Below are 15,028 nucleotides of genomic sequence, written 5' to 3' on the forward strand. Positions count from 1 at the left end.
ATAAATTTTGTATTTTTTTTTCTTGACTTTGTTCTCTGACTGACTTTATTTTTCTTAGGCCTGCACTGCAAAAGAGCTGATTGCATCAGCCAGCGGTCCAACTGCGGTGGAAGGGCAGGTCCGTGTCCTTACCAAAGAGTTGGAGGTTTGTGTTTCTATCTCTACCTTTGTTATTTAACCCTTTGATTATCCTAACTAGCCAAATTGAGCGGCGGGCGCCGCACTTGTAAGAGAATATCATATTAGATCAATTTGCAAAGAATGCCAGAGGCTATTATGGCTCAACCATCTCATCACCCAAGTAGAAAATCTCTATTAGGGGCAATTGGTTGGATGAAAAATCAGAAAAATCTAAGCCTCACCCTAATTAACCCCCAACATTTTCAATATCAGAGTGCCTCAAGTAGTGTTTTGTCATAGTATTTAACAGGTTATACTATCATCATACGAGTAGTCAAGAAGTAATACACATAGAAACATAGTTGTCTATGACAACACGACAACATAATGATTATAAGTAAACTATTGGTATGGTTGCTTAAGATTTGCCAATCAATTACGGGATACAAGGTAGAATCTGGGCACATGCCTGTCTTTGTGCCCGGATTGTTTTGGCAGTAAATTTGAATTCTGGGCCCGGAATTTTGCCCAGAAAATCAAAATTTACTCCCAAAATGATTCCGGGCACAAGGCCGGACACGTGCCTGGAGTCTACTTTGTATTCCACAAATGAAGTGTAGTCCACACTGATGATGCACCAAGTCTGTACAATACACTTTTCAGATAGATGTCTGTCCTACATACCTCAGTTGACCATTATGATAGGACTCGGAGTGATGAGTCAAGATGCACAAGTGAGAAAGTTCTTCTAGTAATGTAGTTAGATTGCTAAGTGAAGACCCTGTCCTCCACACTCCAAGGCAAGTAATATGAAAACAGCTAAGTACACATAAGATGCTAAATATCTGTATGTCACAGGTCATAAAAAATTGCATTCCCCTTTTGACATCTGTCTGTTATTTTGTCTGATAATCACAACCTCTTCCTCATCTCAGCACTCATTTTCTTGATCAATTAGTAGCTGGTAACTTGCTTGTTAACAGATGGGAATGTGGATATCTTGGTTGGGAATTTACATACATACATGTGCTAACAGGTCGGATATGTTTTTACTTTAGGTAGATTTTCAGATATGGTGTCATATCCTGTTTACCATCCTCTCACCAATTCCATTCCCATCATCTTTTCAATATCATCTTTTCTCTATCTTCAATTGCTTTGTTATCATCTATTCAGATGGTTTTTTAAGGCCCACCCACCTTTCTTCCCTTGTTATCAGATGGTTTTTTGTTTTCTCAATTTCTTTATTCTATTTTTTTGGACAAAAGAGAGTAGTGTGTTTTAGGCAGTATTCAGAATTCAATCTTTGATTATTCTATGTTAGTTGGTTCTAAAGAGCGTGTTGCTTGTGTGTTTTATATTTTATCTATTTTTTAGATTATTCTTTTTTGTGTTTATATTTTGTTATTGGTTTTTTGTTATTGTGTTTGTTATTTTTTCCGCTGCCACCCCATAGGGACATACATGTTTTATCAAGTAATGTATCACCCTTGGCTTTTAGCCTTGGGATTGGCCCAAACCTTTTAACTTCTATGGTATTTTTATACCTAGTATTTTGTAATTCAAATGTATTCACATTTCCTGATGTTTGAAATCACAAATTGTATAGGCAGTCAAGCATTTATCCTGGATTGATCTGCATTGGGACCTCTACTTTGTCAAACTCATCCATCAAGAGAAGGTTTTTTATCAGGAAAACATTTTGTTTGAATCCAAATCCATGATAGCTTGTGATACCAACATCTACACCAATGAAAGACTATGAATACCAAGATCCATTGATAGGTGATTGTGGTAAGGATATTGTTAACCTATTTCTTTCAACTGTTTTGGCTTGAGTCTGACTCTTGTGATTTCCCAATTTCTAGTTTCCTTGTTGCAAAGTTTTTCAGCTTTGCATTGCCAAGACCCAATGTGACCTTTAGAGCTTGAAGTTTTGATCATAAATGGTCAATTGATGCAAAACATAGCTTATTCGGAGACTACATCACATAAAGCAAGGGAAAAGATGCAAAACATGATTATTACAAAAGGAATTCTGTGGCAAATATATCCCAGTTGTGTGATTGGACTTCATCTGCAACACATTGACTGTATACGGGCACATCAAGTGCTCCCATGACTACCATAATATGATTGGTACCTTTGAGAAATAAATTGACAATGTCTGACCATGTTCTTGAATTGATTGCCAGATATATCAAACTGGGTTAAGTTTTCAAATGATCAAACTTATAAAGTGATGAAGATACAACACTGACTTTGTAATAACTTCACGCAATTGATACATTGAGATCCAATGCTGGAGGTATCTTAATTAGGGTTGATCTAGTTGAATCCACTTTTAATGTCAAGCACAGACCAAATTGTAGAGTCAGCTTGATCAAAGTAAGATGATGATAGATAAGGAGTTGAATGATGTGTTGACAGTGATGTGAATTTCATTAGATCAATCTTGAGCTTCAACAAAGTAAGTTGAAAAGGGATGTTATGTTATTATTATAGAGGTTGGTCATCGATGATGATGATGATGATGATGGACAGGGACTGAACTTTTTACATGCATCTTCAGCTGTTACTTACAGTTTATCTGTTCACAACTTGACACAGTACTTGATCTACATCCCATTTGTGTTTTTGTTTCCAATGGAGGATAACCCATTAGCAACACCATGTTGGGAAAGCTGTGATGTCAGTAAAGTAACCTAGCCTTGCTCAAAGACTTGGCACATTACTTTATATTTGGTTCCTCTCCTTCCCACTCTCTTCACTAAACAATTTACTCTCAAAGAACAGTTTAGTTCTATCTTGTAAAAAAATCATAAGACCGTTAGCTTTAGTAGCTTTAGTTGTGCAAGGGATTGTAGATGAACTTCTGATACAATTTTTGAGTGTCATCCAAGACAAATCAACTTGGGAGTTATATTTATATTCCAAGTACAGACAGAATCAACGGTTTCTGTAGTCTCAAGACCCAATTAATTTATACAAAGTATATATGGGTCTTGTTAAATAACATCACCACCCAGCAGACAGCTGTACTATAGTCAATTTTGCTTCTGAAGATGGACGAGTATCAATAATTTGAACATGATCATAGAAAGATTACCATATTGAAGAAGACAATCAGTCATTTTGCAGCGGAAACCACCTTTATCACTTGTAATGGCCATCAGAGCTGAAGAGTCTTCATGGGAAGGCAGGTAGAAATCCAAATGTAGTTCCACTTGGCCGATTATTCAGATTCAAGCCAAGATTCAGATCCAAATATTTTGTTCCACATTTGTTCTCAGATAACTGGAGCTAAATGTAAAACAATGATAAAGATATGAGGGTATTAGCAATTGGCTGATATCAGCTTTTGCTATAGTTTTTCTCAGCTTGCTTCACAATCAATACCAAACAGGAAACATGAGTACTGAGACTTGAGTAGAAGGAGTGGTGCCAGAGCTTAAGGCAGAATTTAAAGGCCTTATACCTGACATTATAATTTGGGAAGAGGTTTATTTATTTCTTCTGAAAAACGAAAAAATACAACATATTTGTTCACAAAAAGATGATAAAAAAGGATAAGATTTAATCCATGACAATATGACTGATTTAGATTATGGTTCAATTTGAGCAAGCTTATCATCAAAGTTTGCATTTTGTCTCCACAAAACTCCTCAAGATATCATGATCAATTTTAATTCAATTCACATAATATTATCTAAGGAAAAAATTAATTACATTGATTGTAAAGAAGAAATCTCACTCCCATCAAGTTGAGCTTTTTCAGTGGTTGAATTCCATTTTTCCTGATTGAGTATTGTTGAGGTGAATTTTCATTGAATCAGTCGTCCAATTTCTAATTTGTTCACAAATTGCAACCTTTGTGATTTGTGATCCAATACATTTTTCAGTCATTTCAATTACTATCTGGGTTTCATCTGTTTTCCTAAAAAGTCCTACCCTTTGCAATGGTTTTGATGGGTTTTGAGTGAATGGCTCAATTTGGAGAACCTGATCTATAACCTGTTGAAGAAGCAAAGACAGTTGAGCATACCAATGATCAAAAGGGAATTGTGAAGAAGTAAACTGACATGGTGAGGTTATTTGTGTTTCAGTTGATCTTGAAGCTGAGTCACATCCATGAATGATCCAATTACTCAACTTGGGATGAATGATGATCAATCAAGTTAGATTCTCAAGGGGTGATTAATGCTGGTCCGTAGATAAACAGCAATATTATGATTGATGTCATTAATAATTTGGAGAATGGTGGTCTCATTTAGCTTTATCTTGGCTTGAAAAACAACTCAAATATCACTCTTCTACAGATGGGAAAGATATTGATAGATTAGTTGAGATTTTGATGAGTTGAATGCAAGGATTCAAGTTGAGAGAACAGGTTGGTTGATTAAATGTGAAGTAAAGTTCTATCTTGAATTGTAAGCAAACCTGCTTGAGTGAGATGGTTTAATAATTGATTGTCAAGATTTGAATTGACAATCAATCTGATCTAAAGAGACACTTCATTTGTCCTAGTTTGAGTCTTATTAAGTTCTGACATAAATTAAGGGAGGTGAAGAACTCATCTTGAGTAATAAGGAGACAATTGATTGAAGTTGCAAGATTCAGATAAGATGGTGGGTAATCTTGAAATTGACTGGGAAGAGGAATCTATCTTGATAGGAGTTTTGAGGATGAATCAATCAGTTGATGATACCCTAGAAGCGATTTTAATCAAGTCAGAATTACTCATAGAAAGAAAGGGAACTTGCCTAATTTCAATCGGAATAACAGAAGAGTGATCCAAAACTGAAATCAAAAGCTTGGCAATGAGGATTGTTAGGTGACAAGAATGAAGAAAAGAAATCAAGATGAATCAGTTGAAATGAATAAAGCTTCAAGAAGGCTGGGATCGATTTGAATACTGTTGGAATCAAACCAAGATCAAAGGAAAACTTGCCAAGAATATAGCCCAGTGACAAACAAATTGCGGAAGTGATAGGAAGGAGGTCCATCTAAAAGTTTGAACAGAACCAAGCGAGTCAGGAGAGCTTGGAAGCAAGAGGAAAAATATTGAACAGAAAGAGGATACCCAAGAGAACACTTGAGCATGGGTCGATGAACCAAACAAACAGACCAACCAAAGGGAATTTCCCATCCGGATCGATTGGCTCTAAAAGAATCAAGAGGAGCCTCTGTGTTGAATTGAACTTTTGAAAGCAATGGCTGAAAAAAAACTTGAATACAAATCTTGAATGTGATTCCGGACATTTGCATACAAATAGTTTACATAATTAGTGATTTGATTGAAGTATTGCCTGAAGAAAAAAAGAAATGATTCAAATGATCTCTTTTAGCTCTTGATTGGTTCATTGATCCGATGTGATTCCAATCAAAGTTAATAAAAGATAACTCCTGTTAGTGTTCTGCAATCGACTGTTGTAAAAATGATAATGTTAGATTGATCTTTAATTTCGTAGTGAGACACCTCAATCAAATTCTAAAAGGAACTCGATTATGTTTTAAAATCAATGACTTGATTGATTTGCCTTATCAATTATCGATCGATTTGATGCCGATCAAGACTAAGTAATTCTAAGTTTCAAAGAATACGTCGATGGCTTCTAAGCCATTGATGGACAACATCCTACAGGGACCACTGTAAAGACCGACAACTGGCATGAGCGCCCACCAAAGCACTCGGTGTTCGTGGGCTTAATCGGATTCCAACTGCGACCCTCTACTTGAGTCACCATGTGCTGGGTCTCGGTGAAGAGCGAGATCGAAGGCGAGAGTCATGGCCTTGCACTTCAATTCAACAAGTGCACCAAGGTCTTCTAGTCCGTCAAATCGCTCGTCAAACCAAAGGGCCTCAAGAATGATAATGAGGCAAACTACTGCCTTGATCTTTGGATTACTTTTAAAGTCTGAGGAGTAGAGTCAAGCAAAAACAATCAAAAGATGGTCACTATTCATATGACATAAGATCAGCAGTCTATGACTGTTTCAAACTTACTGGCACATTTTAGACATTCCACGCTAGCATCAAGCCATCGTTTAGAGATATTTTCCCGATCTGCCAAGCTCAATGGGAGTTGCAACTGAGTGGACTTTTCGAAAGGGAGTTTCATGATTGACATTCTAGCAATAGCATATGTTGTGGCCATAGTGATGAGTCGATAAGCAGCTTGACTGTCATCAATCTCATGACCCTCTGAGTCTCGATGATGATATAATTTATGCGCTTCAGCTTCGTAAGCACAATGATTGAAACACAAATGATACCAAGCAAACTGATGGACGTAGATCTTTAGAAAGTGTTGAGCTTGTTTGTATGTGGGAAGTTGTCGTTGAAGATTGGTGATCTGTTCATGTGCCAGGATTATTTGAAATCTGAGCCCAGGTGGACGGAGAGCTGTTACTTGATCGGCAGTGTCGTCGAACCTATGACATTCAAACTATAATTAGAGATAGAACATAGATTGTTCAAGTAGACAAAAGATACGGCAGACTTGTCATGAGAACATACCTTTTCAACTATAGGAGGGTCTTGACCAATTTCAGGAGGGACGGTACGCGAGACCATAATACTGGTGAGCGTAGCTGCAACGTAGTGTTCTGTGTCATAGGAAAGAGAAGCAAGCATAAGCCTGACAATCGTCCCTTTTGATTACTGAAAACGATGAACCTCCAAGATCGACACGTGAACTACGGGCTTCAGGACCTAGAGGATCAACCCAAGGTCTCATTTGAACGACTGAACTGACAAGAGCTTCAAGACCATCTAGCTGTTTGCGGAGCCTTTTGATATCTGCTGGAGAGATGGGCGCGCTAGTGTACCATAATCAGCAAGACCATCACGGCGAATGACGGAAAGTGAAGACCAAAATACCGAGATGTAAAAATGCTTGGAATAGTTAGCAACTCATTTCAAGGCCTCAATGAAATGACATAAAAAAGATTGCTGATATTTGGTAGCAGCAGGAGTGGAGAATATAATTTGCACTAATTTAAGAAATGAAATCAATCAATTTCTGTATCAGATGAAGATTGGAGAGTAAACACTGGTGAGCAGAAGATATACCACTGACAGAGCCGATTTGATAAACTTTTAGTTGCCTTGAAAATCCAAAATGTTCTGGGCTTGTTATTGATCTAATTGGGAGATGCCAATATACTGAAGTAAGAGGGGCCCTTCAGTAGCAACAGATATCATAAGATCTGACTACTTGCCGAGTACCAATCGATTTGCGAAGTGGATGGGGAGAATCCAGAGGAAATCCCACTAAACAGTAATTTCAATATTTGAAACTTGGATTTGCTAAGCGAAAAGAGTGACCTTTTGAACAATTTCTGGATTTTGTATCAATTCATAAAGCGCATAGGAAAAGTCAAAAATACATATTGCTAGACCGTAACTTCGGCTGGTTGAAACTTGGATTTGCTCCGCAATAGAAGTAGCTGTTTTGGACAATTTGTGAATTTTGCTCAATTTTGTTGTTCGCGTTTAACTTGAATGATGAATGATGATAATGATGAATTGCAAGTACAAAGATTGTTGATTCAATTTCAGAAATTTCAGCAAGCAATCAATCTCAATTAACAATTTCAATCAGATATACCAGCTTGGTGACAATTTTTGTAAACAAAGGGTAGATAAGAAACAGCCACTGAAATGTATCAATCATTATGTGAATATCGTAAATGGCAAAGTTTGATATTGTAATTGGAATTTCATCATGATCAGGTTCAAGTGTTTCCAACATCTTGTTTTAGTCACAAACTGGTAGATTCCAAATTCCATCAAAATGACTTTTGGATCAAAAGAATAAAACTGGAGTGGTATTAAGAATGATGGACAATCATGTGAAGGAAATTGACAAAATGGAGATTGGTATTGAGGGTTTGAAAGATGTTGTTTGTGTATCGAGTTGTTCAACCAAAGGTTCAAAGTGTAATTTGTGTTTTAGGTTCTTGGTTACTGTCCTGGTCGATAGAGAAAAAAATCAGTTCAAGTGATCAAAGAACTTGAAAAAGATCAATTTTTCTGAGGTTGTAAGAGAGTTCTTATGACATTGATTGATGAGATTTGAAAAAAGCTACTCACAGTAGTTGCTGGAGTGGTGTTGCCAATGTTTACCATATTTGATCTTTCTGAAACACATGAGAGTTTCATGGTGGCCCTGAGGCAAAATCACCGCCACCCCTTTCTCACTACAAGAAACATAACATTTTCTGGGCAGAAAATTAAATTATTTGTATACAAAAATCTGGAAAGGTCAGAAACAGAGCAAAAAATATGAAAAAATATGCATTCTGTTCCTTGGTTTGAGATCTCCAATCTGCATATTTTTCCGTATTTTTGGGGTTCATATTGGTGAGTGTACTAACAATAAACCCTCATAATCACCAGATTACCACCTGTAACAGATGCTGGAATTTGGCTGATCAATGCTGAGAGAAAATTTTGATTACTACAAAACCCCATAACTTCGTCAATTCTGGCTCAAAACACTCGATTTTGAGTGCATTGGAAAGCTGGTATTTGCCTGAAGATAGTTCATAAATGAACCAAATACGTGGCGGGCCTGAAAAGAAAGATATCCCCAATGAAATCAAATTTCACATATCATTGAATAGAATGTCAGCCATTGGGATTACACATTTTGAGTCAAAACGAAAGTTGTAGTTCAGGAATTCAGCTTTCTAATGCACCCAAAATCGAGTGTTTTGAGCCAGAATTGACAAAGTTATGGGGTTTTATAGTAATCAAAACTTTCTCTCAGCACTGATCAGCCAAATTCCAGCATCTGTTACAGGTGGTAATCTGGTGATTATGAGGGTTTATTGTTAGTACACTCACCAATATGAACCCCAAAAATACGGAAAAATATGCAGATTGGAGATCTCATACCAAGGAACAGGATGCATATTTTTTCACATTTTTTGCTCTGTTTCTGACCTTTCCAGATTTTTGTATACAAATAATTTAATTTTCTGCCCAGAAAATGTTATGTTTCTTGTAGTGTCTGTGTTTTGTGTTTTCACTACACCAAATGTAATCTTTACTGGGCGGTAAATAAAACTACTGACATAGAAAAGTCCTGAGGCAACAGGAAGAGAGCTAAAAATCTGAAAAAATATGCACCTTGTTCCTAGATGTTGGGGCGTCATGATGAGTATTTTTTTGTATTTTACACGCAGATATTGGTTTATGTACTAACAATAAACGCTGAAAATCATCAAAAACTCACATGTAACAATACCTGAAATATGGGTCATGAGTATGAAGACAATATTTTGTGGTCTAAAAACTTCAATAACTTTTGCAATTCTGCTCCAAATAACTCGTTTTTTGGTTCATTCAAAAGCTGAACTATTCTCCTTCACACTTCATAATGTTAGTAAGGTGCTATCTAGTCATTTAAACACTCTACATATGTTCAAACAGTTCTGCATGAATAGCTCTGTAGGATCTTTTTTAGACCAGCTACAGATATGATGTCTCAATGAAAAATGTAGAGGAAAGGCTCACCTTTGCAATGCACTTTAAACCGAGTGATTTGATCCAGAAATTCAAAAGTTATTGATATTTGAAGATTCCAAAATCCTGTCTTCAAAGTCAAGGGCCAAATTTCAGGTATTGTTACAGGTGGGTTTTTGATGATTCTCAGCCTTTATTGTTAGTACATTAACCAATATCTGTGTTTAAAATACAAAAAAATACTCGTCATGACGCCCCAACATCTAGGAACAAGGTGCATATTTTTTCAGATTTTTAGCTCTCTTCCTGTTTCCTCAGGACTTTTCTATGTCAGTAGTTTTCTTTACCGCCTGGTAAAGATGACATCTTGTGTAGTGTTTGTGATTTGTGATTTGTGATCTTTACTCGCATCATTCAAAAACGTCCCCAGCGCATTCTTCAGTCTCAGTGTTGACTATATACCACTTTCTTAACCTTCACTCTGTCATAGGTTGCTGACCCAGATATCCAAAAGCGGATTAAACACTTTTTTTTCTCTCAAAAATTCAAATTACACACGATAAGTTTGAATCTCAAAATTGAGTTGAACCCATGAATCACAGCCTCTTATCATTTTGTATCAATTGGAGACTGACAACTTGATATTTTTTCTTCAAGAATTTCCATCAAATGACCATCTTCATCTGAAAAATATGTCGACTTCTGCTGTTTTACAACTGGATCATGGTATATAAACCACATGAGACTCTAATAAAACCGTTATTAGAATCAAAATCAGATAGGTTGGCTATTTTTCATGGGTGAATCAAAGGCAGTTAATGTGATCCTGATCAAAGTATCAAAAATATCATATCAAGAGTTTGTATCTATTTAGTACACTTCTGAGTAGTCTCTTATTCTGGGTGAAAATATTTGATAGTCATCTATGAAAACATCATGCATGCCTCAAATGATTGTTAGGTACATAGTACAATGAGATTAAATAACAAAGAGGAAGGCTTTATCCTAATGTGAGAAAATTAGTCAATGATATGAAATTCAGTGAGTGAGCATGGTGATTGAGAGCAACAGTCGATAAGTTTGAGGAGAAGTCCTACTCAACTGTATTCTCCTAAAGACTTGAACAATGAAGATTGCACCAGCATTTGATGTAACACTGGTGTAAAGCTTTGGGTCCATGTTTTGATGCGGATGGCTGAACTTTGGAATCGACAGAAGTAACCTACATTTTGGTATGGGTGATCACTAAGCAGTTAATATGTTCAATATTGATCTTACCCCAAATCGAGTTGCCGATCAAGTTTCTTGACGTGATAATCTCCCTGATAGACGCGTACCTTGATGGCATAAGTGTATGCAGCGTCACGATCGAAGTAGAATCTTCAAAAGTTGATTGAGGTGAGATGGCGACCATTTCTCACCTCTTCTTAGCTTCACAAAGCCCTCAGAGGCCTCTCCTATGTCCCATTTCATGATAAGTAGATACCATAGAAGTTCCCAGTTCGTCATTGATGTCGCTTCCTTGGATTGATGACGATCGCTTGTCTAGGATGTCCTCATCTTGAAAAATTGCCAATCGCACGTCTGATGCACTCGCAAGGTTTCATTTGTACGTTGTGGTCTACATCGAGATAGAATCGATTTCTGGGGTTCTGAAAGGATGAGTGAGAAGCAGTGAGGAAAGTATCTGGGACGTTTTTGAACGATGCGAGTAAAGATCACAAATCGCAAATCACACAACGCAAATCACACAAAGGGGTGGCGGCGATTTTGCCTCGGGGCCACCGTAGAGCTTTGAGTCGATTCTTAGTTGTTCAATCACCGCGCCTCACATTCGTTCTTTGTACTTACTATCTCCATTGTAATCTGATATAAAGATGAAAAAATGTAGAAACATGAGTAAGATGTGTGATCAAATCCTCTTTGCCTCGTTCACATCATTCTTTTGACAGATGTCTCTGATGGTGAGAGATATTCAAATGAGTGAAGAAAGCTTACACAGATGATAAGACCACAGATCCCTTTTGGAGACCACGTGCTCTTCATCCGATGTCTTACGTCCTGCTTATGGTTGTCATCCTTTTTGGCGTCCGAAGAGTGAAGGCAAGTGAAGCAGATTGTATCCGCGATATCCTTTGCTGCCTCGGTTTTTGTTTTGGGAAAAAGACTGACTGGGCGTTCGAGAGCTGACTCGTTGCGAGATTTTTCTCTTCGTTTGCTACTCGGAATCGCTTCCCTTGTCTCGCTTGGCTTGACGTTTCCAATCGGGTTTGAAATTTTGGCGGCATTGGATCCCAATTGATGTGTTGGAGTTGGGATTGGAGTTGGGACTGGTGTTGATGAATAAAGTGAGTGTTATTTGGCTGATCGGGATTTCCTCATAGTCCACAAAGCCCTATTGAAAGTGAATTAGTAAAATCATTGAATCATCTGTTGAGTCATGAAATTGAATGATTGATTCCAGCAAAGTTTTTCTCTTAGTCTGTGAACCAGTTTGGTGATGAGTAAGTTGAGAGGTTAGGAGTTGAAGATCTGATTGAAGCAGTGAAAGTAAATGATATGTACCAAACTTCCCAAATTGACACCACTTAATCAACTGATGAGATATTCAAATGTGATTTTTTGAGCCAATGGTGTTGAAGATTGTTCTTGTAATTGAGTTTGGCTGATGGAATCGAATGAAATCACTGCGTATTTCCATTCAATTTGCTGTTGGTATCAGGGTAAGTTGTGAAAAGCAATAAGCACATCGAATCTAATTGTTGCAGGGCCCAAACTTCAGCTAGCTTAAACTTGGATTTCTTCAGTTAAAGAGCAGACAATTTGTGCATCTGGTTTGAATTTGTCGATTTTGTATCAATTGCTGGTTTGCCTTCAACTTGAATATGATCTAATGCAAACGAATGATGAAGATTGGTGGATGATTGGATAAACTATTTCATGGTTGACGTTTAACTTGTAATGAATGATTGTTTATGAAAGAGAAAAAAGTAAATCTCGCTTGACCGTAACTTCGCTTGGTTGAAACATGAATTTGTTCAGCGGCAACAGTGGAGGTTTTGGACAATTTGTTGATTTTGTTGGAATTCATTGTTCGCCTTTAACTTGAATGATCTAACTTTGATTGTGACAGGATCACAGCCCCCAGCTACTAGGCTCTGGTAGGCCAGAGATTACCACGGCTTCATGAAAGATTCATGAAAGATTCAGAAAGATTTCAAAATGACTTCAACATAATATCATATGGGGCCATTTGCCTGTCCAACCAACAAAATTCCGATGTCATCATATGACATCATAAATCTGTACACACCTGCTCCGTATTCACAGATCAGGCGGGTCTCATTTATCTTTCTTTGATTCCCCGGCTCTACTGTTGTTCCAAAAACCAAATCTGAGTGGCTCTAAGAGATCTGTGAGCTTCTGTACGCCTGACAAGGATACAAAAAAAATTAAGATTGAACCAGGTACGTAGGCCCTTTTGCTATATCCTACACTCCTTTCTCTCTATTCTATTCTACATTCAACACTCACTGATTGTTACTCATGCATGTCTGTAGGCTTAAACTCTGAAGTCAAGAAGGTGCCAAATAAAATTGAGCGCAGTAAGTAGGCACCAGTCTGCACATACCCAAGCGGGTCTTCCCTCACCTTGAACTAATCTGATTTGATTTCATGTCATGGTTTTGTAGCCAAAAGCCTAACCATTGTGCTGTCTTCTGATCCACTGTGTCCTATCATAAAAGAGGAACCTAGTTTGTCTCTTCATCATTGTATTATGTTTTTATATCTTCTGGTCCTATTTGTTCTAATTATTCATGCCTCCATTATGTAGGCTCCCCCCCGGAATTGGCAACAGTGTCATGATTGTTCTGTCCTCAGACCCCCTGTTGCCCGACAATATTGATACGTTGCAAGAACATAAGGAACATATCAAGAAGGAACCAGTTATGTATCTTTCACCATGTTGTTGAATCCTTGAAATGAGCCAATGCTGACAATTCTTTGATAGCTTGCTCACTTATCTGCCACTCCATGCATCTTAGGTCAAACCAGAACATTGGAACTTCTGGCCGCCAACTCAGAAAAAGGCGCCAGAGCTCACACTGATGCTTGAGAAAGGTTTTTGGAACATTGCAATGTTCCAAAAGAAGACAAGTTTACCAGAGCCATCCTTAAATGTGCCGGCGTCACCTCGTGGACCAATCTCATACCCAGTGTCCAGTTCACAGAAATGTCTCTTACTAGTTGCGGCATGCACCCCAGTCTGGCGTCCTTTCTGCTCACCGAGGCCATGGATCAAGTGAATGGTCTCACAGAAGAGATCATTGAGCTTCAAGATGAAGAAGAAGACCCCAAGTTTATGTCCACACCTCCTGTTCCAGTATCCCCAGAGTTTTGACGTCTGCACACATTGCTCAGTTGGATTTGTCTCACCTTCTCCCCTGCCAATTTGTGGTCTTTTGTAAATCCATCTAATTGCCTCACCATCCCCCCCTCTCATCTCATGATCTTTTGTAAACCCATTGATTTGATTCACCATTCCCCCTCATATTTTGTGGTCTTTTGTACACTCATTCATTTGAATTGCTGGCCTTGTTTGATCTTGTAATTTAAAGCTTTGAGTGTTTGGACTTGCAATAATTCAGCACCCCGTGAACCATCTGCTGTCATGATCCGCAACTAGATGTTTTGAACATATATATATGTTCAAAACATCATCTTATAAGTTAGCGATGACAAAAACATCATAAACATTATTAGATGTTTTTGGCATTGAATGAAAACAGATTGATTTCTTTTCTTCTTAATCAAGTAATTGATTAATCATTTGAAGATTCAATCTTTTGATTGATCTTTTGAAATAATCAATCTTTTGATTAAACTTTTGAAGTCACTTTTGAATGAATCAAAATTCATATCAATACTCAAATGATTGATATGAGTGTGGATTTTTCCTCCTGATGATTGTCAATCATAAGGATACAAAGGTTGTCTTCCTTTCTCAGAAAGTTCAAAGCTTTCATCAGAATCCAGTGGCTCTCGCTTCAGGTATTCCATCACAAAACAACCAGGAAGCATACATCAATTCCTGAATAACCAGCTTGGAAAAACATAATGAAAACTCAAACACAAGTTTAACAATCAAAGAACCAACAACATCTTACAAGTCAATTCATGAAGAAAAATCTTGATCTGAAACAAGTGGGTCCAATTGACCATTGGAATATCATACAGAATAAGAATTGAAATCACATTACAACCAATACAACATTTATTTTATGAGTTGCAAAACACTCTGATTTGTAACTAAAGACAACCTTTATTTTATAAGTTGTAAAACACTCTGATTTGTAACTAAAGACTTATACGGCATAATAATTTCTTTTGCATGCATTTGTCCTACTTCAATCTTCAAGTTGAGAAGTTGTC

General features: G+C 37.4%; 2 protein-coding genes across 2 annotated transcripts; one reads left to right on the plus strand and one right to left on the minus strand.

Moving 5' to 3' along the window:
- Positions 1-5,826: 5,826 nt before the first annotated feature.
- Positions 5,827-6,860, minus strand: MELLADRAFT_86962 (uncharacterized protein; the record flags this gene model as incomplete). Its single annotated transcript, XM_007403949.1, has 4 exons — positions 5,827-6,038; positions 6,128-6,569; positions 6,641-6,714; positions 6,767-6,860. 4 exons carry the CDS (start codon positions 6,858-6,860, stop codon positions 5,827-5,829), a joined length of 822 nt encoding a protein of 273 aa, XP_007404011.1.
- A 6,598-nt stretch (positions 6,861-13,458) lies between these two features.
- On the plus strand, positions 13,459-13,997 carry MELLADRAFT_51317 (uncharacterized protein; the record flags this gene model as incomplete). Its single annotated transcript, XM_007403592.1, has 2 exons — positions 13,459-13,547; positions 13,718-13,997. 2 exons carry the CDS (start codon positions 13,459-13,461, stop codon positions 13,995-13,997), a joined length of 369 nt encoding a protein of 122 aa, XP_007403654.1.
- Between the last annotated feature and the right edge of the window lie 1,031 nt (positions 13,998-15,028).

Source organism: Melampsora larici-populina (assembly GCF_000204055.1).
Source record: "Melampsora larici-populina 98AG31 unplaced genomic scaffold MELLAscaffold_1, whole genome shotgun sequence".
Taxonomy (NCBI): domain Eukaryota; kingdom Fungi; phylum Basidiomycota; class Pucciniomycetes; order Pucciniales; family Melampsoraceae; genus Melampsora; species Melampsora laricis-populina.